The 24,048-nt window shown below is 43.0% G+C and overlaps 1 protein-coding gene across 1 annotated transcript; it reads right to left on the reverse strand.

Moving 5' to 3' along the window:
* Positions 1–789: 789 nt before the first annotated feature.
* Positions 790–21,186, reverse strand: LOC140349329 (uncharacterized). The gene is made up of 15 exons (XM_072435623.1): positions 21,035–21,186; positions 20,048–20,116; positions 19,921–19,959; positions 17,483–17,628; positions 15,787–15,981; positions 10,815–10,901; positions 10,552–10,750; positions 8,460–8,683; positions 6,899–7,141; positions 5,417–5,656; positions 4,342–4,537; positions 3,546–3,751; positions 2,626–2,726; positions 1,865–2,036; positions 790–1,306 (listed from the first exon to the last, which is right to left on the reverse strand). The coding sequence occupies exons 4-15, from the start codon at positions 17,502–17,504 to the stop codon at positions 969–971; spliced, it is 2,223 nt and encodes a 740-aa protein (XP_072291724.1). The 5' UTR covers positions 17,505–17,628; positions 19,921–19,959; positions 20,048–20,116; positions 21,035–21,186; the 3' UTR covers positions 790–968.
* Positions 21,187–24,048: the final 2,862 nt, after the last annotated feature.

Genomic DNA, 24,048 nt, shown 5'->3' on the forward strand with positions numbered 1-24,048 from the left:
CAACTTAACCTCACGAGTTTAAACAGTCAAAACTACCGATAGTCAAAACATTTACAATATTATTCTACTTTTTATCATGTTCCATTTCAGATCCACTGCACAGAAATACTGCTGCAGTTGTTTACAGATACTCAGGGTTCTACTGCTTGTCGTGTAACTGGGAGAGCTGCAGAAGACTTGGGGGCAGGACTCTGAGAAGATGAAGTTAACCACCGCTTCAGTGCACATTTTGAGAAAGATACTGTATGAAACCCAATATAACCCCACCCAGCTCCGTTATGTCACAAAAACCCACACGTTACAAATGACACAATGTTGAATCACACTGAAGCAAGATCTAAAGTCCAGTCAATACTCTCCTATAATTAATGACAGACACAAAATGTTAAAAATCCAAAATCAGATTCTATTTCAAGGGTAAATGCCAAAACCAAACATGTATCAGGTGGGTAGTTTAATTTTCTCTTTACATTATTACATAATCACTTTTAGGAGAAATTGTACTTCAAATAACAAATTAGTATTTTTTTGTTCTTGAGTAACATTTTTTCTTAAATTAAATTTGTTTGAAGAAACAAGACTCATTTGAATACACTTAAATACTTATGTTGATATATTTGAATGTAGGCAATATGTGTTCTGCCCCATTTGCATATTATTGCCAGTATTTTGCTAGATGATTACATTAGTATGTGTGAAAACATTTGACTATAGATTACATATACTGTACAGTACTCCTAATAGTAACACTACTTCTACTTAGCTAAACAATTTTGGCTACTTCAGCCCTCTGTAAAATATATACACAGTGAATATGTCCTTTACGGAGGCCCCCGGCCTTGTAAATACCTAATCATACTGTTTCAGCAGTGGCACAGGTAGTGACGGTGTCTTGGCAGTGCCATATATTGTAGAAAAGGGCAAACATTGAACTGACTTGCTGCCTGGCTTTAAATAATGAGTGACGTCTACATCTCTGGCTCAAAACTGAAGCTGTAGCGTCTGTACACACACCCTCCTTTGCTCGTGTACACCACATCTGCATCGTCGCCGCTGTCAGGCTCTGGGACGCCGTGCGGCATGTTTGCCACAGGACTGCCACTCAGCTTCTCGTAGCTCTGCCTCCAGCACAGCGTCCTCCTGGAGTGGGCCCTGTACAGGACCACGATTCCACAGGCCAAGCCCAGAGCGAGCAGCAGAGCGAGGGGCAGAGCCGCTGAGGTGTGCTTCAGCACTCTGGAGGCAGAGCTCAGGTCTGTGCCCTGCTCGGTCTTCAGTCTGGGCACTGGAGCCTCCACACAAAGGGCTGGAGAGAAAATCATTGTAGATCAACTTAAAACAAATCTATTTGAGTGATTTCACAATGTCAATCTGAGTGTAAAAAATAGGCCGAGTTACAGTTCACAAACTGCAGTGGAGGAAATCCACAGTTCGAGCAAGAAAACATGTCTTGTTTATTTTTTTGCAATGACATCTGTAAATTAACTAGTTTATGCATTTTAGCTCTTTTTGAGACACTCCTGGTGGTGGTAAGCTACTATTCACCTGACCACCACCTGACCACCACTGCCATTCATTCACTAACCAGATTCAAGGTGGGTCAGTGTTTTGCCTAAAGACACGATGGCACTGGGACTTCAGCAGTCGCCCACGTACTAACCAGGCCCAACCTTGTTTAGCTTCAGAGATTTGTCGAGGTCGGGCATTCTCAAAGGAGTGGCACAGATAAATTCAATGCCACGGTGTGGAACATTCCAGGCAAAGCAAATGATTACAAACGGTGACCACTCACCAGAAGAGTTAATGTACCTTTAAATCACATATGTTTGACCGAGCTGCATGTCTGACGGTGCGTGTTGTGTACCTGTGCGGATGTCACACACACAGCAGCCTGTGGTGTTGCTGTTGCTTGAGCAACAGGGGGCACAGCGGCCCTCCACCACATGGAGACCCCCGTGATCGTGGCAGCTCACACACTGCTCCGGTCCAGGGCCAAAGCAGTGACGGCAGGAGCGCTCACACGGCTCACAGCTCTCCTACAATGAACACACCTCCATGAGCTGCAGAGATGGCCCCTCCCTTTACACACATACGTGGACATAACACTCAGATAAGAGTCCCACTCCCTGGCTGCCCCGGTGACGACCCTGATCCTCCCCTTCACCAACATGCTGGACGTCCCACTCGTCATCCTGGATGAGACACCCTCCATCCCTCTGTCTTTGAACTTATTTTACTAATATATACATATCAATAAATAGATAACATACAGTGTCATATTATAAAATATACGGTATATCTTCAAAGTCATCTTGCGACCCTGAACAGCAGACATGTCCACACTGCAGCCATCAGACCAATTTTTCAAGTTGGTCCAAACATCAAAAAGTAGTACTTTCTACTGTGAAATTGTTAATGTTCCAAGTCTTATATCAAAGGTGTGGAGGCTCATTGAAACTGTATAAGTTTCAAAATGAGGCCCTCAGTGAACCCTCAGTTTGGACACCCCTGCTTTACAGTGTGCGACCCCCTCTTTGGGAACCCCCTGTTCCATCACATTCAAGTACAAACAGAACAAAGTGGTGCATTTGATTTGAACTTGAAGCCGATAGTGCTTTTACTCACTTGTTCTGAAAAGTACGTGCCCTCTTTGCAGGTCGGGTAGCAGACGTTGCCCTTCAGAATGCTTCCATAATCACACGAGAGACAGGCCTGAGGCGACGTGTCTGCAAACACAAGGACAAGCTCAAGCACCACTGGATCCTTGTCATCCCGGGTCAGTGTGTCATTTTGTGGTAAATGCCCTGCACTCTGTCTTCATCACAAAACTTCAAGGAGCCCTATGTAATTTTTCTTGTGGGGGGGTCCGCCACCTGCTCGAGTCCTTGTTAAAAGCTTTGCCAAGGATGTTCACGTTCTTCAGTGTTATGGCTGTAGTCGACTGAAGAAAAATACATGTTCTGTGCGTCAATTAGTCCGCTATTAAAAGCTCTCAAATCTATTAAATATCTATGTTTTCACCATCAATCTGTAAACAAATGCACTTTCTACAGATCTTACCTGTAACTAGTGAAGTTACTGACGTGGGACACATAAAGGTTCTCTTATCTGCTCATTACGGTAGTTTAATGCCATATTGTGGAACATTCCAGGCAAAGTAATAACATAGTAAGTTACATAGTACACCTTTAACCCAATCCAGGCACAGATTAAAATTAATCTTTCATATGATTTAATGATTGACTTTGTTTCAGTATCAATCAGTTAAAAGTTTGGAAGAAAATAGTAAATTATTGAAATATGCAAAAAGGCTGTTAAATACTGCAATAACAATATTATATGTATAGTTTTTGGCATAATCATTTTAGTAATATTAAAACTAAAATGTGCATGCGTTAAATGATTAATCAAACTGCAAAAATCATACAAAATTAAGACACTAATTAAGACTTAATCATGACTAGATCAGTCTTTTCCACAGTTTTCTTTTTAAATACAGTGCATTTCTGGTGGTGGACCTTTGTGTTATTGTGCATCGTGCCGACCTGAGCACGTCTTGCAGCTGATGTGGCATTGCCTGCACACGTCCTTGCTCTGATAGAAGCGTTGAGGACAGCGCTGCACGCACAGGTTTGTCCCTTGTAACTCCAGGAGGGGCGGAGCACAGACCCGGCAGGACTCTGGACCGGGCCCCGAGCACAGAGCGCACGAGTGATGGCACTTCTCACAGCCAGAGCTCCCTTTATAATACCTGCAAACATTTAGTATGTGAACACTATGTCTGTTGTATTTAAAACGCCAAAAACATATTCAGTAAGTCTGTTCATTCTGTGTGAAGTTTTTTTAAAGAGCTTTGCCCTCGACTAAAATGTAACTTTATACAATTCCAGTTGAAGTGGATCAATAAATTATGCTATTTAACCCTCACCTTCACAAAAATAACTCTCAGGGCCATTTATAATGTCTCTTCTGAACTGAAATGTGTTTTTACACTCTGTAAACTGAACAAAATAGACAATTCTTCATTTATTTCGTCATTAGGCTTGTTTCTCTTTGAAGATTATAATCAAACAAAATTTTGCAGCTTAACATGTAGAGAACGTCAAAGTGCTGCTTACAGCTCTTACTTCTGGGTTGGCAAAAATAAAATACTTTATACTACTTTATGATACTAAGGTGGGAAAATTAAATAATTTACAAGAAAAAGGTTGGGTACCACAGCCTTAAGTGCTATCATTACTGCAAGTAAAATAAATATACATGTTAAAAAGACAATAATATTTGATCCAGGCATCGATAATGCCTTCCATTTGTCATCTAAAAGCATCGTGTCTCCTTTACCCTGTGGGACAGTGGCTGACACAGAGGTGCAGGAGGCGCAGGTGTCCCGGAGAACAGGTCAGACAGTCTTTGGCCGATGCGCCGGTGCAGGAGGAGCAGACGGGGTCACACGGCAAACAGAAGCCCAGCTGTTGTCCATCTGCGTCCTGTGTGGAGCTGTATGAGCCGAGAGGACATGTGCGGACGCATGTGCCATCTGAGGAGAACGAGAGCGAGACAAGCTGCTTTATGAGACAAAACTACAGTCCTGTGTGGAGCTGTATGAGCCGAGAGGACATGTGAGAACGCATGTGCCATCTGAGGAGAACGAGAGCGAGACAAGCTGCTTTATGAGACAAAACTACAGTCCTGTGTGGAGCTGTATGAGCCGAGAGGACATGTGAGAACGCATGTGCCATCTGAGGAGAACGAGAGCGAGACAAGCTGCTTTATGAGACAAAACTACAGTCCTGTGTGGAGCTGTATGAGCCGAGAGGACATGTGAGAACGCATGTGCCATCTGAGGAGAACGAGAGCGAGACAAGCTGCTTTATGAGACAAAAACTACTGCTTTTATCAAAGTAATTTGTCCTGAATGCAACTCCATTTACTTTACACAGTATGAAGTATGTTACAATGTTTTTCTTTTCTCTTAAATAAACCTTGTCAGCTCTAGTAACTGCAGATATGAATTTGCCTTTTAGCTATAACCCGGGATAGTTATATATTTATGTTCAGTAATGTAATGTCCCTGTTAAATAAATAAATGCATAAATACATACAAGCCTCCATAACATAACATGATTCTCTTTCCACTGAAATAATTATGTTATCATCATGTTTATCATATCAATAAATCTAAAATACACAATATCAACCTGCACAGGCTCTCGACGAATCACGCGTCATGATGAATATTTGAATCTGATTGGTCAAAGCGTCACCACAACAGGAACAAGCGGAGGAATCAAACTGTTGTTAAAAAACGCTGTGCTGTGATTGGTCAAGCTCACAGCAGTCGTAAACTTCACTCACCTTATTTTATTTTGTAATGACATGTGAAAATGACAGTAATAAAAACTGGCTGTGTGCTCACTGTGCAGGTAATGGGGGGCCGCGCAGGTGGAGCAGAGCTGGGGCCCCTCGCAGGAGAGGCAGCCCCGGTGGCAGCTGGAGCAGGTGAACTGGTCGTGTTGCAGGTAAGTCCCTAGGGGGCAGTGTGCGTCCCCCGTCACGCCACACAGCATGGAGTTTGGGTCCAGCACGAGGCCCCGCTCACACTGGGTGCACTGGTGAGGCTCGGGCCCCTGACAGCTGGCACACGTCTGGTGGCACTCTGCACACAAGGGTCAAAAGAAGAGATGCAGCGCGCCAAACGGAACAGGGAAGAGCGCAGTGGATCTTTTAAACCGCTACCAATATGTGGCCGATAACCGATATTTGCAGATACTTATATTTGCATGATGGAAACCATAGAAATGTGAGTAATTTGTGGTGGTCAGAAGTTGCTGGCCACCACCAAGTGAAGAGAGAGAATGAGTAATAAAGACAGTGTTATTGTCACATACGTCATAAAGTTAAAGTGGGATTAAACACTTTAAACACATGCTGCCTTCATGTGCTCTGGAAAAGATGATCCTTTCCACGTGTGAAGCCGTAATAATGAGTTCAAGTCGTAGCCAAAGGAAACGCACTATCTAGACAAATATTATGTGAATACAGCGTAAATTCACAAGAGACAATATCTTACAGATCGCAAAAATGCAAACAATTCAACATTTAATTTTATTACGTGTAAATAGAGATTATGTTCAACTTGTGTAAGATATTTAATTATGCAGCATCGAAATATCTCGCTAACAGGTGGAAAAACATTTCATATTTTCTGTAATTTTATCTCATTAACTCGCGCATCAAAATGATTTCCCAGATTCCCAGTAGAAATGAGGAGCTGAGGAACAGTGTGATTGGTCCGACAGGCGTAAACACTTTGAACTCCGCCTCTTCGGCCAGGCGTCTCCAATCAGAGCGCGTGATGTTCTTGAGGGGTTCTTATTTTGCTCTAAAACAGTAGAGGAACAGTAGATAATGCTATAAATAACCTTGCACACGTTAGGAGCTAAAATGTCCCACTTTAAATAAAAAGGCTATATTAAGTATGTCCTTAATTTAATTTTTAATTCAAATTTTATTTTGGCACACTAAATCCTCCAGGCCAGAAGGTCCATATCACAATTGGGAGCAAATTGTTAACACATTTTTTTCAAATTACATGTAAAATAAACTGCATAAAAGATGGAAGGAGAAGAAAACACAGAAGTAAAGATATAAAAATAGGAAATACCGATAAGTACATATCAATTACAAGTTTTGGAACCCATAGATACTTCCAGCCAACAAATGACTGAGATCTGATTTCTAAGTAGACAAATTAATGATTTCTGTGATAATGTTGTGAATTTCTGTGATAAACAGTGAGCCTTTATAATTATTTTTCTGCTTTAAAAAGCAAAAGTGCAGTATACGTGTAATTAACTAAGCTTTTTGAACATACAAACGTGTGTTTTTTGGGTGGTACCTTGACACTCATTGGCAGCGGTCTGGTAGTATGTTCCAGCGGGGCACTCTCTGAAGCAGGTGCCTTTGTAGAGCATGGGGCTGGTTGTGGAGCAGGTTTCACAGTCGTCTCCCAGGGGCCCGGAGCAGGAGGCACAGGTCGGGTGACACGGCCCACAGCGGCCCTCCTCCATGTCCTCGAAGTATCCCTCAGGACAACTGGCCTTGCACAATGCGTTCAGCATGAGGTAGAGGAAACTGCACTCTGCAACACGAGGAAAAGACATTCACATCAACAAACTGCATCGTCGAGGTTGTTTAGAAATATTTCCTTTCAAAGATCTTTAGACTATTTGCTCATACAGTTACAGTTGTGCTTTATCACCAACAATGGGACGATTGTTCAAAGACTTAATGTATTTCTAATTGTACGTACACAATTTGGGAGCATTTAAAGCTCTAAAATGATCACAATGAGATAAATATATTGATATGTGGTTAAAGTCAGGCCAGAGCGTCTCACATAAGGTTTGAAATGCGACTGGTTTCGGTTTCTGTCTCATGCGACTGTTTATTTGTGTTTTTGCTCGTTTTAACCTGTTTATTTGGTCTAAAACCCCTTAAAGGCCCCCTATGGACAATAAGCGCTTGTACTATAACACTTAAAATAATGCATCGGGTGTCAACCAGTGTAAATTTCTATATCAAACAAAACATAAATACAATTAAAATGATCCCAGTACTCCAATTAGTTTTTAATCAGTTCCCAATCTGGACGTTAAAGTGCGTCTGATAGGTTTACAATTTTCAAATTTTTACTTAATTTGGTGTATTTATACCTGTTGTACATACAAATTATAGTTTTACACCAATCAAGTAGATATCTGTGGTGGAAAACATTGTGGTAGAAAATGACAGGCAGTGACATCACACCAGGACACTCATTCCAGTAAAAGTTTATGGATAATTTCCACAAAGAAACAACTTTTTTTGACTCTCTAAACATGAATCCTGCAAAATAAAGGCACTCTCATACATTTTTATTTGTCAATTAAAAACCTTGTAATGAGTTGGATGAGTTTGGCCCAGTTTTTGCTGGGTAATTTCCTAGTGTGATGTCATCAATTACAAACAGGAAGTGAAATTCTATAATTATAAAACTTTTTTTTAAAATAATTCTTAGCAAAATTTAAAATATATTTATATATTTATCTATATGAACTACATTTTAGTTCCATGAGTCAGCCGACCTGACATGGGCACTGTCCAGTTACTCGCTGGGCCCCAGAGGTTTCTAAAAATGAGGTCCAAACTAAATTATAATGAAGGAATGTCAAGTGAATTGCTTTGTGAAATATTATATAATGATTACTGTTGTATTACATGTAAAAACCATTGTATCTTTCCTTATCAGACAGTAGCTTGTAAGGTAGAAGAATGTTGGAGTTTCTTTCTTCATGAAGACACAACGTAATCAAATTCATGTGGTTCAAATCTGAAGATAATGTGGCTAAATATGGGACTTCTGATCATATTAAAAAGCACGGATTGGAACATTGTGGTTGATTCTGGTTGAAACTCACTCAAACATGTGCGCTGGTCGGCGCAGACGTCGCAGTGGGAGGGGCAGCGTCTACACGTCCCGTCCTCAGAGGCAAACGTCCGGTCAGAGCAGTTCAGGCTGCAGGCCCGGCCCTCCAGGAAGTACCCCTCCGAGCAGGACAGGCACTGCGAGCTGGCCCCGTCACACGTCTGACACGGGGCCACACAGGGGTCACAAAAGCCCTCCTCCGACTCGAAGAAACCACTGAAACAAACAGAGAGTAGAGTGCCCACAACTTTAAAAAAACGTGGGATTAAAGGTCCAAAAACATAAACTTATAGACCCTTTAAAACACTGTGTGATCAGAATGTTCTAAATGCCAGTGTGGAGGCGACTTTAGGCTACATTAAGCAGATCATAATAAACTTTCAATGATAGCAAACATTTTTGTAACAGATTTACAAAAGCATAAAGCAACTATTTTGAAATTCCAAGTGTCGGCTAGTGTACTTTTCTATCACAAAAGATGAAAAGAAAAAAAATTCCAGCCTCAAGATTGTATTTGAACTTCAGAAAGGTTTTTTTAAATGTGTCATATGTGTAACTATTGTTGAATGAAGTATTGGTCGAGTGAAACCTAAAAAAGGATTTTATTTGCACTCTTCTCTTTTATGTTTTAAACCTCTTTGTGATTTTAATGCATTTTCTCATTTTAAGTAAACACTTTGAATTGCCTTGAGTACGAATTGTGCTCTACAAATATATTTTAACTTTTAAAGGATGTATTGGCAACATGTAAAAAACATTAGCATTAACCAAAAACAAAAAATAAATAAACAAAAGAGCTGTGGAACCACCCGAAAAGCGGCTGCGTCACCACTGGTAAAAACATTTACAAATTGGTGTTAGAATATTTTTGAATGAACACGAAGGTTAACAATTATGCTGAAAAGATAGATATTGTTCTGAGATTTAAATTGAAAATATCTCAATCGCTGCTCGTATACTAGAGATTCCCTCAGGATTATAATATCTCCAATACAACATGATTTACCAGAGGTGGAAAGTAACAAAGTACCACAGTACAACAGTACAACAGTACAACAGTACAACAGTACAACAGTACAACTGTACAACAGTACAACTGTACAACAGTACAACAGTACAACTGTACAACAGTACAACTGTACAACTGTACAACAGTACAACAGTACAACAGTACAACAGTACAACAGTACAACAGTACAACTGTACAACAGTACAACTGTACAACAGTACAACAGTACAACTGTACAACAGTACAACTGTACAACTGTACAACAGTACAACAGTACAACTGTACAACAGTACAACAGTACAACAGTACAACAGTACAACTGTACAACTGTACAACAGTACAACTGTACAACTGTACAACTGTACAACAGTACAACAGTACAACAGTACAACTGTACAACAGTACAACAGTACAACAGTACAACAGTACAACTGTACAACTGTACAACAGTACAACTGTACAACAGTACAACAGTACAACAGTACAACAGTACAACAGTACAACAGTACAACAGTACAACTGTACAACTGTACAACTGTACAACAGTACAACAGTACAACAGTACAACAGTAAAAAATACAGTTTTGAGTCCTGACTTTGAGCAAATTAAAATATATAGAAAAACATTGAAAAATTGATTGACTAAATACCGTATTTTCTGGACTATAAGTCGCACCGGAGTTTAAGTCGCACCAGCCAAAAAATGCATAATAGAAAAGAAAAAAATATATATAAGTTGCACTGGAGTATGAAATGCGGTTGCAAGTGTGAAAATAACAAATAATATCACATAAGTCGCTCAGGAGTATAAGTATATAAGTATATATATAAGTATAAGTTGCAACCCGGCCAAAACTATGAAAAAAGGTGCGACTTACAGTCCGGAAAATACGGCAATTCTTAAGATAATCACCTTTCACTCTTTGATGATTAAATCTGCACCGGTACTTTTAATATACTTTGATAGAGTAGATACGTGATATGTGATACTTTAACTTTACTTTCATTTGACTGACTGTCCCACACCACCACAGAATGTCTAAAGAGTGACATAAGAGCACGTTTCCAGACTCACTCGGGGCATTGGGCCCAGCACTTCCCCTGGTGGAGGAACGGCGTGTGTCCGTGTTTGGAGCAGCTCACGCAGACGTCGCTGGAGCCCTCGCACAGCTGACAGTTCGGAGAGCAGTTCTCACACACGCCGAGGGCAGAGTTGGAGAAGGAGCCGGAGGGACAGCGCTCCACACACGAGCCGTCCTGGTCCAAGAAGAACCCTGACAACACGACCGTCATGTCAAACACACTTCAAAAACCAAAGCCTGCAGTAGATCCGTGTACCTTTGAAACAGGAGGAGCAGTCCAGGGACGTGGGGCCGAAACAACTCTTACAGGAAATATCACACCCTGAGCACGCACCAGCTCTCACTGAAAACAAGAGCCAAAAGAGCTACACTTAGTAAAGCATAAGTTTATTAAAAAATCAGGTTAACTCAAAATGAAGTAGTTACAATGCCTGAATTAGACATGTTTTATTATGAATTTATTCTATGTCCATGCTTTATTATAAGATAAGATAAGATAATCCTTTATTGTCCACACATGGGGAAATTTCATTGTTGCAACGCAGGTAGATACAGAGGAAAAGGACAGATAATATATAGGAAGTTTAAAAAACACTCTTAATAGAAGAACTCTTATAAACAAAAACTCTTATAAACAAAAACTCCAATAGACAAAACCTCTCATTAAGGTGTATTTGTTGTAAAGTGGTTCCAAAGCATCTGACCAGAAGTTTTTGCCCCATCCCTGATTTGTCATGTTTGTCACACTTAATGTTTCAGATCGTCACACAAACAGTCAAAGGAAACAGTGTTTTTTATCAACAGTTTATCCAAACCTACATGACCTTGTATGAAAATAACTGGTTGGGCATCCAAGCATTTACAATAACTTGAAATGAGTCAATTACAGCCGTATAGAGAGGTTTTAGCCCACTCATCTTTGCAGAATTGTTGTAATTAAGCCAAACTGGAGGGTTTTTGGAGAATGAACCGTATTTTAAAAAGGTCATGTCGTAGCATCTCATTAGGATTCAGGTCAGGACTTTGACTGGGCCAGTCTGAAGTCTTTCTTTAGTCATTGAGAGGTGGACTCACTGATGTCCTGCAGAACCCAAGATAAGATTAGATGAGCCTTTATTAGTCGACACAGTGGGGAAATTTCAGTGTTATAATGCACAAGTAGGTACAGAAGTGAGAGAACAGATAACTTATAGAAGACTTAAAAAAAAAAAAAAAGTTCAAGTTCGCTTCAGCTTGAGGTCACGAACAGAAGGCCAGACATTCTCCTTCAGGATTCATTGGTTCCATTTATCACAGCAGGTCTTTCAGGTCTTGAAGCAGCAAAACAGCCCCATCACCACCATCACACCACCACCACCACCATCACACCACCACCACCACCACCACCATCACACCACCACCACCACCATCACACCACCACCACCACCATCACACCACCACCACCACCATCACACCACCACCACCACCATCACACCACCACCACCACCATCACACCACCACCACCACCACCACCATCACACCACCACCACCACCATCACACCACCACCACCACCATCACACCACCACCACCACCATCACACCACCACCACCACCATCACACCACCACCACCACCATCACACCATCACCACCACCACCACCATCACACCACCACCACCACCATCACACCACCACCACCACCACCATCACACCACCACCACCACCATCACACCACCACCATCACACCACCACCACCATCACACCACCACCACCACCATCACACCACCACCACCACCATCACACCACCACCACCACCATCACACCACCACCACCACCATCACACCATCACCACCACCATCACACCACCACCACCACCATCACACCACCACCACCACCACCATCACACCACCACCACCACCATCACACCACCACCATCACACCACCACCACCATCACACCACCACCACCACCACCATCACACCACCACCATCACACCACCACCACCACCATCACACCACCACCACCACCATCACACCACCACCACCTCCATCACACCACCACCACCACCATCACACCATCACCACCATCACCACCATCACACCACCACCACCACCATCACACCACCACCACCACCACCACCACCACCATCACACCACCACCACCACCATCACACCACCACCACCACCATCACACCACCACCACCACCATCACACCACCACCACCACCATCACACCACCACCACCACCATCACACCATCACCACCACCACCACCATCACACCACCACCACCACCATCACACCACCACCACCACCACCATCACACCACCACCACCACCATCACACCACCACCATCACACCACCACCACCATCACACCACCACCACCACCATCACACCACCACCACCACCATCACACCACCACCACCACCATCACACCACCACCACCACCATCACACCATCACCACCACCATCACACCACCACCACCACCATCACACCACCACCACCACCACCATCACACCACCACCACCACCATCACACCACCACCATCACACCACCACCACCATCACACCACCACCACCACCACCATCACACCACCACCATCACACCACCACCACCACCATCACACCACCACCACCACCATCACACCACCACCACCACCATCACACCACCACCACCACCATCACACCATCACCACCATCACCACCATCACACCACCACCACCACCATCACACCACCACCATCACACCACCACCACCACCATCACACCACCACCACCACCACCATCACACCACCACCACCACCATCACACCACCACCACCACCACCATCACACCACCACCACCACCATCACACCACCACCACCACCATCACACCACCACCACCACCACCACCATCACACCACCACCATCACACCACCACCACCATCACACCACCACCATCACACCACCACCACCACCACACCATCACACCACCACCATCACACCACCACCACCATCACACCACCACCACCATCACACCACCACCATCACACCACCACCACCACCACCACACCATCACACCACCACCATCACACCACCACCACCACCATCACACCACCACCACCACCATCACACCATCACCACCACCACCATCACACCACCACCATCACACCATCACACCACCACCACCACCACCACCACCACCATCACACCACCACCACCACCACCACCACACCATCACACCACCACCATCACACCACCACCACCACCATCACACCACTACCACCACCATCACACCACCACCACCACCATCACACCATCACCACCATCACACCACCACCATCACACCATCACACCACCACCACCACCACCATCACACCACCACCACCACCACCATCACACCACCACCACCACCATCACACCATCACCACCACCACCACCATCACACCACCACCATCACACCATCACACCACCACCACCACCACCACCACCATCACACCACCACCACCACCACCATCACACCACCACCATCACACCACCACCACCACCATCACACCATCACACCATCAAACCACCACACCATCAAACCACCACCACCACCACCATCACACCACCACCATCACACCATCACACCACCACCACCACCACCATCACACCACCACCATCACACCACCACCACCATCACACCATCACACCATCAAACCACCACCACCACCACCATCACACCACCACCATCACACCATCACACCACCACCACCACCATCACACCACCACCACCACCATCACACCACCACCACCACCATCACACCATCACACCATCACACCATCAAACCACCACCACCACCACCATCACACCATCACACCACCACCACCACCACCATCACACCACCACCACCACCATCACACCACCATCACCATCACACCACCACCACCACCACCACCATCACACCATCATCATCACACCACCACCACCATCACACCATCACACCACCACCATCACACCATCACACCATCACACCACCACCACCATCACACCATCACACCATCACACCACCACCACCATCACACCATCACACCATCACACCACCACCACCATCACACCATCACACCACCACCATCACACCACCACCACCATCACACCATCACACCACCACCACCATCACACCACCACCATCACACCATCACACCACCACCATCACACCACCACCACCATCACACCATCACACCACCACCATCACACCACCACCACCATCACACCATCACACCACCACCACACCATCACACCACCACCATCACACCACCACCATCACACCACCACCACCACCACACCACCACCATCACACCACCACCACCATCACACCATCACACCACCACCATCACACCACCACCATCACACCACCACCACCACCACCACCACTATATTTTACTGTTGGTGTGATGTTCTGTTTCTGAAACGCGGTGTTACTTTTGCCAGCTGTAATGGGACACGCGCCTTCCAAAATGTTCAACTTTTGTCTCGTCACTCCACAAAGTATTTTCCCAAAAGTCTTGGGGGTCATCAAGATGTTTTCTGGTAAAAATTGATGGTGGTTTTTGTCTTTAAAGTCTGGGTTATTTCTGCCCAGTGTGTTTCATGAACACTGACCTGACACTGAGGCAAATGAGGCTCGCGGTTGTTTGGATGTTGTTGTGGGGTCTGTTGTGACCTCTTGGATGAGTCATCGCGGTGCCCTCGGGGTCTTTTCTGTCGGCCGGCCTCTTCTGGGAAGGTTCATCATTGTTCCATGTTTTTGCCATTCGTGGATAAAGGCTCTCATTGTGGTTCGCTCCAGTCACAAAACTTCGGAAATGGATTTATAACATTTTTTCAGACTGATAATTCTGTCACTTTATTTCTCAGTTCTTCCTGAATTTCTCTGGATCTCGGCGTGATGTCTACTTCCTGTTTGAGACATTTCTGGATGGAGAACAGGTGTGGGTGTGGCTAGAGAAACTGAGGTGCGATAAACCCCAGTTAAGGAGGGACCAACACTGTTCCACGGGGCCATGTAGGCTTGGATTTGATTTTCCATTAATAATAAACAACTTAATAACTTAACTTTAATTTGTTTGATCATCTGAAACATGTAAGTGTAACAAAAAAATCCAGAAAACACTTTTTCACACCACTGTCTTGCTAAATGCTGGAGTGATATGTCCTACGCTCTCTCTAAATACTATGTACTACTACTTTACTTTAAATGTGTTTGGTAAATTCCATAGATTTATTGTGCTGACCTTCAAAGTACTTTCCCAGAGGACAGCTGAACCCTGGACACTGGCCCCCCACAGGAGCGGCCCCGCCCTGACACAGGATGCAGTCTGAGGGCCCCGGATCCCGACAGGACAGACAGGAAGAGTAACAGGGATGACAGCGCCCCCCACTGGTGTCACTGAAGGTCTGCTGAGGGCACTGCTTCACACACTTGTCATCTGAAAACAACTCAATACACTAAATATCTGGAGTCATAAAAGACAATAAACAATGTACTAAACTGGGGTGTGTTTTTTTCCTATTACGTCTCATTGAACTGATCACGGTTTCAAACTGAAGCTGTTTCTGAATCTTTTGGAGTAAACACATGAGCTCTTTGTTCTGTAAGTGAGCCTATTATTTGTGAATAGATTAGAGAGTGTTTGTTTATGTCCTGTTGGAAACTATATATGTATGTATATATATGATTGTTTATATATTGTCATTTAAGTAATCACCGTTTATTAGTATTATTATTAGTATCAGAGCACTGCCTGTGTTATTGCTACTGGATTACTTTATATGAAAATTGTTCTAATATTATGTTTATCTGTTTTGTTTACAGAACCACACACACACACACACACACACACACACACACACTATGTATGCTCATTATCTTCAATAAAAGGAAGCAACAATCCATCCTGCTTCAGTGCATTCTGACCGATGCCCACTCCACGATCACAACTCTACTGAACTAGCCAGTAGTAGTGAAGCCCTCTTATAAGATTGAGGTGTTTCAGAAGCCTATTTTTATGTTTTATCCTATAGCAGATTTAAATTGTTTTTTGTTTTTGACTTATACAGGTTTATCATTGTTCATTGTTTTATGGTGCACCGTATCACCAGAATCAGAGTCAGAAAGGGTTTATTGCCATTGTCTATGAACAGAATTCACAAACATAGGAACTTGTCGTGTTGATTCGGTGCAACATAAAACAATGAACAATTAATAAAAGAGGAACAAAGCAAGTTTCTATGTTTGTGAATTCTGTTTATTGACAATGGCAATAAACCCTTTCTGACTCTGATTCTGTACGGAGGAATGGACTGATTGACAAAAAAATGGACTGATTTCAAAGCTGAAGCCAGATCACTAACAATTAGATTTAGAGAATTATATTAAGGGGAAAAGTCCAGGCGGAATTTTTATCAGGCATATTCACATTGTGTTAAGGCTTATTAGGCTTTATTCAGGCTTATTTTTGTTTTATTTATGGGTTTTCGAGTACAAACTGATCCCGATTCTTTCCAGAATTGTATATTTGACTGAAAATAAGTGGGCTGCAGTTTTAGTTTTCTTACTTTCAAAGCTTGATAGTTCCATGTCATTAGACGGTTGACAAAAAGGATCAAATGAAGAAAACGTTTATTAGCACATCAAGCTAAATCCTGATCACTGCAAAGGGAAATGTTTGCATTCCCAGAGCATCTCCATGGTAACTCTGTGGACCTGACCTGGTCTGAGTCTGACTTTAGTCCCATGTGGAGGAGGAGGACAGGACAACACACCAGGTCAACACCACACTGTTCTCCCTCTACATTTGCATTCACAGTCCTTTGCATGTTTTCTAAGAGTGACCTGGAGCTGATTTACAATCCAAATGAACTCTGTGAACATATTAAATAATGAGAAACAAAAGAATAAGCACTATATGGTCAGTGTGTTTGTGTTACCGTGGAGGAAGTACCCGGGCATGCAGGACAGGCACGTGCTGCTGCTGCTACAGTCACTGCAGGGGAAGGGGCACGCCGGGCACGCCCTCCGCTCAGGGTCTCCATATGTGCGCTGTGGGCAGTGCCTCCGACACTTGTACCTGAAACTGTAAACAGCATCACACTCATTATGTCGATTTAAACTCAAATACCTGGAAGGACAACAGGTATAAAGTAACATGCAGACTATTTAATGTTGTTTAATCACCTTTTGTGAACGTAACAATGTCCAAATCACACAGTACAATAATGTTCTGATCTCACAGTATGATATTTATTGCAGTATTTTGGAAATGAGCTATATTCTGCAAGAAATGTCCCATAATGCGTTTTGTTCTGCAACCACTATAATCATATTCTAATGTTTATGTCCAATTCATGTTAAACTTTTTAAACAGGTGCTTTCAAGTCAACATAACAGTCCGTCTATTGAGACTTACAATTGTATTATTATGTTATACCTATTATCTTTTTACATTCTCTCAGGCGTCATAGTGCAATGCCTGTAATACTAACAATACAGCTTACAGTCATCTTAACTAGCATTTTTCTCATTGTAAAAATCTCCAAGCTATAAGTCAAAATTCATGATGTTGATAATGATTGGCAGCTGGTGGAAGTGTGAAGATAAAAGCTAATGACTTTGTACTTTGAGAAAACACAAAGCAAATCTAGGACAAAGACGCACCAACAAATCACAAGTAAAAGGTTCAAAAAGAAAGACGACCTCAATAAAAACACTAGTCGTTGGACCGGTTTCTGTGCTCTAAAACATCAAAGTGAATTTAGGTCTTTGTATCAAAGACTGGGGAAAAAAAAGACATATATACATCCCAGCATGCACTGCTCCAGTCCGCGACACTCCCAGCTCCATTGTCCATATGAATCATATGAATACACTGGTGCTCGGGGACACGCCCAGCTGAGGCACCTCAACAGTTCGAGTCACAGCTCCTGCTCCAAAGAAAGAGCATAAGTGTCATCAAACTGCCGATTGTCAGACTGCACAGAATATTGTGCACGTTCCTATTTGTATTTGGCCTTTCTCCACGTTGACACTTTAGCCCCATATGTAAAGAAACTGGCACTAAACTTTGTGTCTATTTTGCCATTTGCTCAGCGGCACAGCAGCTGAGTGTGTGGAGTTTCACCTCATGTCTGGGTTTCCTCTGGGCACTCCAGTTTCCCCACTGACAGGTCAAAGGAGACGACAAATGAAGTGTTCCTTAACCTCATGCCACTTTAACGTGCATGTCGGCCGGTTTGATAGAAGATTCCTTTGAGAGCAGAGCTCTTTCACCTAAACAGTGCAGTGTGGTTTGTGTCTGACCCTGAGAACACACTCTATCTGAGCAGAAACTATTACAGCAGCAGTTTACAGTATGAGCTTAATGTTCCACTGACACAAAATATCTAACACATTAAGGCACATTGTTTTGAATTTCAAATATTATGTCAGTCCAGTCCTTGATTGTCGGTGCAGTTTGTGTCATTATTTTTTTGTGATGGCCTTCTTTCCCACCACAAATAGTGCACTCCAAAAGTCTCCATTTACTGTGATCATGGCCAGCCTAATTACATAGTTCTGAAAACCTAACTGAATTCATGGAGCTCACACAGAGGCTGACGATTCAGAAGAGCTTTGGGTCATTCAGAAAAACATGTAATATTTGGAAAGGAAATACAATAGGAACAAGAGACTGAGGCATTTAAATGCTAAGAATTGACTCCCTAATGATATTATATTCATATTATATATATAAGTGTATAATATAATTACATTATATTTAAATCAGTGCAGCTCAGTTTGTGTGTTTGTGGATCAGCTCTTGATGTTAGCTCATTTGTAGCAGTTTTTTTGTGTATCTCTTGGAGACAGCAAACGTGTCAGGGGTCAGTGGTGTGTTTAAGGACCCTCTGCAAACACTCGTCCGTCCAATTGCATTTCTATATCAGCTTTCAATATAAGCGAGGACGGGAAGAATTTGAGGAGAATGGAGAGATTATTAAATTATTGACTAAAATGAGAAGATAAATGTCAGCGAACACCAAACATCCATCATGTTTTTCACCTTTCAATTGCCCTTTTTTCCTTCACTAACTTCCTCCAAAATACGGCCACATAATAATGCTATTTATTAGACAGTGTAATTGAGATGGCATTATTAAATCAAAATGTCAAACAAGGATAAACTATTACCGGTAAATAATATCTATCTGGAATCCTTCAGTCACCACATTTCATTGTATTTATTTGGTTGAAATTTGTTCAAAAAGTATCAAATGTATTTGACTAGTCGACAAATTGAATAATGAAATGTTAACTACAAAGATAATTGTTAGTTGCTGCCATAAAAAGCATACAATATGAATAAATAATAGACCAATCAAATACTCACAGAAAGTAGCCCTCACTGCAGCTGTTGCGGCGCGGTTTTCTGTGGACACAAGAGAAAGATGTGTAAACAGTGAAACATGGATGACGAGCTGCACATTTAGCATGATCACACAGACTGAAGCGCTGACCTGTGGAGCACGTCTTGCAGCCGGCCTCACAGCCCACACACTCCCCTGTGTCCGGGTCCTGCACCTGGCCTGGCACACGGAGGGAAAAACCTCAAATCATGCCAAAAACACTGACACATTATGATATTTTGTCTCACACGTGTGACGACATCTAACAGTCAGTGCAGTTCAGAATCAAGAACAACATGGATATTTGGAACTTTTTGTCAAACAGTTCCACATGATGTTGATTTGAAAACCCGTTAGGGGCGAGTGATACTGACAAAATCTATACTGGTATCTAAGTATTTTTGATAATCAACGCAATAAGAATACTCAGACTATTTTTTCTTTTGTACAGTGCATCAGTAATGTGCTAAAATGTGCTTGTAAATGTTGAGGTTCCACATAAAATGTGAATGGAGTCTAAAGTCAACCACAAGAGGGCAGAAATATTGGGAGAGTATACTAGATCTTTTTGAGGTCATTTTAAATATATATATATATATATATATATATATATATATATATATATATATATATATATATATATATATATATATATATATATTATAAACAAACAGAAACCAAACAAAAGCAACGGGTGAAAGGCAAAAAGAGTAGCTCAAAAAATAGTCCAGAAAATAAAATGTCAGTCAGAGGGGCTGTGTACCTGTCCCATCTGCCCCAGTGTCTGGTAAATAAAGAAATATATATATTAAATAAAAGTTTATCGTAAAAGTCAGTTTCCCATTTCGTAAATCCTGTCCTCCACAAGTATCCACCAATCATCTCCATCATCGGTGCCCAACATCCAAAATATTTTTTATAAGTCAAATGTCTCTTTGAGTTTTTTTTAAATAGTTTTAATTATAGATTACATGCTCGGTATTCTAATATTGTACATCCAAAACAATAACGATACAATAATTGATATATATCAGATCTATAAGTAGTTACTGTTAGAAACAGACTATGAAAGAATAAACACTTGTGTGTGTGCAGCACCTATGTCACAGGTGGTCTTTTGGCAGCGTCCGCTCTGGAGCTTGAAGTTGTCCTGGCACTTGGCGCAGAGGCTGGCGTCGGTGCACAGCTCACAGTTCTGGATGCAGGGCAGGCAGGAGGACAAGCCCCTGTCAGAGTACAGGCCGCGGGGGCAGTGGGTGACACAGTGACGGAGGTACAGGAAACGCTCCACACCGTCTTCATCTGAGGGCACACACACACACACACACAGAGAAATTATTTTACAGAACTCGTTGACAGATACAGACGAAAACAAAAAACAACAATAGAAATATTCAATAAGAGCGAGGCCTGTTGTTCTGGGATGTGATGGTCGAGGGAATCAGGGCTCTTCTAAAGTTGGCTCTCCTGCACCTGAGCGCCCTGTACCTCCGTCCTGAGGGCAGATGAGCGAGGTGTACCTCCGTCCTGAGGGCAGATGAGCGAGGTGTACCTCCGTCCTGAGTGCAGAGGAGCGAGGTGTACCTCCGTCCTGAGTGCAGAGGAGCGAGGTGTACCTCCGTCCTGAGTGCAGAGGAGCGAGGTGTACCTCCGTCCTGAGTGCAGAGGAGCGAGGTGTACCTCCGTCCTGAGTGCAGAGGAGCGAGGTGTACCTCCGTCCTGAGTGCAGAGGAGCGAGGTGTACCTCCGTCCTGAGTGCAGAGGAGCGAGGTGTACCTCCGTCCTGAGTGCAGAGGAGCGAGGTGTACCTCCGTCCTGAGTGCAGAGGAGCGAGGTGGAATCCTGTTCTATGAAGCCTGGTGGTTAATGTCTTTTCAGCTGTGTTTGTTACTCTTGTGAGTTTGGTCCAGTTTTGAACATAAGCTGTTTTGCAAGTCTTTGTTTTCACTCAATAGAGCACAAAAGTCCTGTGCTTTGAGCTTCAATTCCTTTCATGTCTTTACACAAAATTACAGAACAATCCATTAATCTGTCTATATATCTACTAGACAATGACTGTTTTATAAACACTTCAACTGAGAAGTTTCAAGTCTTCTCAAGTCACAGAGCTCCAAGAACAAGTCAAGTCCCAAGTCTTCCTCTTGATCAAGTCCAGTCTTTGTGTCCTGTTATCATGTTGTGTTTTATGTTACATTCAAGGACACGCCTCCGGTAGCAGGAAAATGACAACTTAATCTTATTATTTCATGAAAAGGGGAAAGTTAACATACAGACTCTGATTTAGCTACAGAATGGAAAATAAGTTTAAAAAAATAACAGATTAAAATAATAATAATAATCCAGTAATATTGGTCCTTACAGGTTGCCCAGCCCCCAGCGACAGTATAAAATGGGTCAAATGACAATTTATTTTTGCCTCTTTGAACTTCACAGTCTCCACTTTAATCTCATCCTTGGTGACCACAAACACACAGCATGAATCATACAAATCAAATGACACACTGAAAAAGTGTTGTAGGAGAAACTCAGTGAAATGCAACAGTAGGTGCAGCCTAGGGCCAAATTTCCTCATGTCCTTTAGTTAACAAAGACTCCATTGGAAATGATCAGATTACACTGCAAAATCAGAGTTGTTACGGATCCACACACTGCTGCCTTTATGAAACAAACCTGGGCTCAGTCTTTAAACCAGAGCTCAATAGTCAACCTACAGATGACTTATAAACTTTGAAATGTGAAGTTGATCATTAGCCTAGTATTAGTATTCTAGTTCACATTGTCCTGCACTTGACAATGTAGTCTAACTTTATCAACGCAAAACATAACGTCACATCTTGCACATTTGCCTCAGGAACACTTGGCACACAGAAATAAACTGACATAAAGTTTGTGTGAATCAGAAACGTACCCACTCCACAGGCAGTGCACTGGAAAAGCTCGTGTCCGCTGCATTCAGAGCACGTCGGGTGACACAGGACGCACTGGTTTCTCAGTAGAAATTGACCGCTCGGACACAACGAAGAGGATTCACAAAGCGCCACGAACCCGAGCAGGGTCAGGACCGTGCGCAGGGAGAACATGGCTGTGCGTGCCTGAAGACGAGCTGTGCGGCAGGTGGACTCCGCCGGGGCAGGTGCGCTCCGCGGGGGCAGGTGCGCTCCGCGGGGGGTGCAGCAGGTACGCGCGGTGTGGGCCGGAGCTCGGACTCACTGCAGCAGGGACGGGCTCAGCTTACACCCACTTCACAAGAGAGAGACTTCCCCTGCACAGTGACGATGATCTGCCTGTTTGTCTGTGGCTTGAAAAGTGGTCTACAGTTTTTATTAGATCCATTTTATATCTTACACATTATACTTATATCGTTGACGTGTGCAAATTTAAATATATATGTATGGTTGTGAGATAGTTTTAAATGTGATGAATGATTATAGTTACCAGTGTAAGACAGCAGTTTAGGATAAATGTTGTCAAGGTTAGAACTATTTAACAATAGATAATTGAATTTCTAAAAACGATCAATCACTGTGGAATATTTATCAATAAAATCTGCAAAAAAGCGTATACATTCCTTTTCTTTATTTTATTACAAACATATTTTTTTGTCATTTTCGTCCCACTTTACCATGACAGCACCTCCTAAAATCTGACTAGGGACCAGCATGTGGATCAGAAGGAATACCTACTTCATTTAAAACAATAGGCCAAGCAAAAAAGTTACATGTTCAAAACCAGCCTTTCTCCCCCTAATCAAATTAAATCCAACCCTGGATAATTGGAAACACAAGATTCTACAAAGAAAAGGCCAAAACGGAAAGCAAAAGATCACGTTGTCTTCACAGGCAAACCAAAACAACACAAACTGCTACTTCAAACCAACAGGAATTTGGCAAATGGCAACACGTGAAAATGTGAGCGTGTTTTGTCTTGTCTTCTTGTTGTTTCGCGCTCACGTACACAGCGCCCTCTGGCGGCACCGTCGCGCAGTCGCGTCCGGTGCGCGCGCATGACGTCAGACGGCGGCGGAGGAGGCGGGCATCGGTTTCTGCTGCAGCGGAGAAATCTGACATGGGGCAGAGCAGCGCCAGGCGCACGGCCCCGAGAAGAATGAAGCT

Source organism: Eucyclogobius newberryi, unplaced genomic scaffold, assembly GCF_026437365.1.
Source record: "Eucyclogobius newberryi isolate DKJ021-1_F unplaced genomic scaffold, fEucNew1.0.hap1 SCAF_7, whole genome shotgun sequence".
Lineage (NCBI taxonomy): Eukaryota > Metazoa > Chordata > Actinopteri > Gobiiformes > Gobiidae > Eucyclogobius > Eucyclogobius newberryi.

Coding starts and splice junctions, on each gene's coding strand:
- LOC140349329 (XM_072435623.1), bottom strand. CDS start 17,504: ATGCCCGGGTACTTCCTCCACG. Junction 10,751..10,814: donor CTGCTCCTCCTGTTTCAAAG/GTACACGGATCT, acceptor TCGTGTTGTCAG/GGTTCTTCTTGGACCAGGAC. Junction 2,727..3,545: donor CAGCTGCAAGACGTGCTCAG/GTCGGCACGATG, acceptor TTGTGTTTGCAG/ACACGTCGCCTCAGGCCTGT.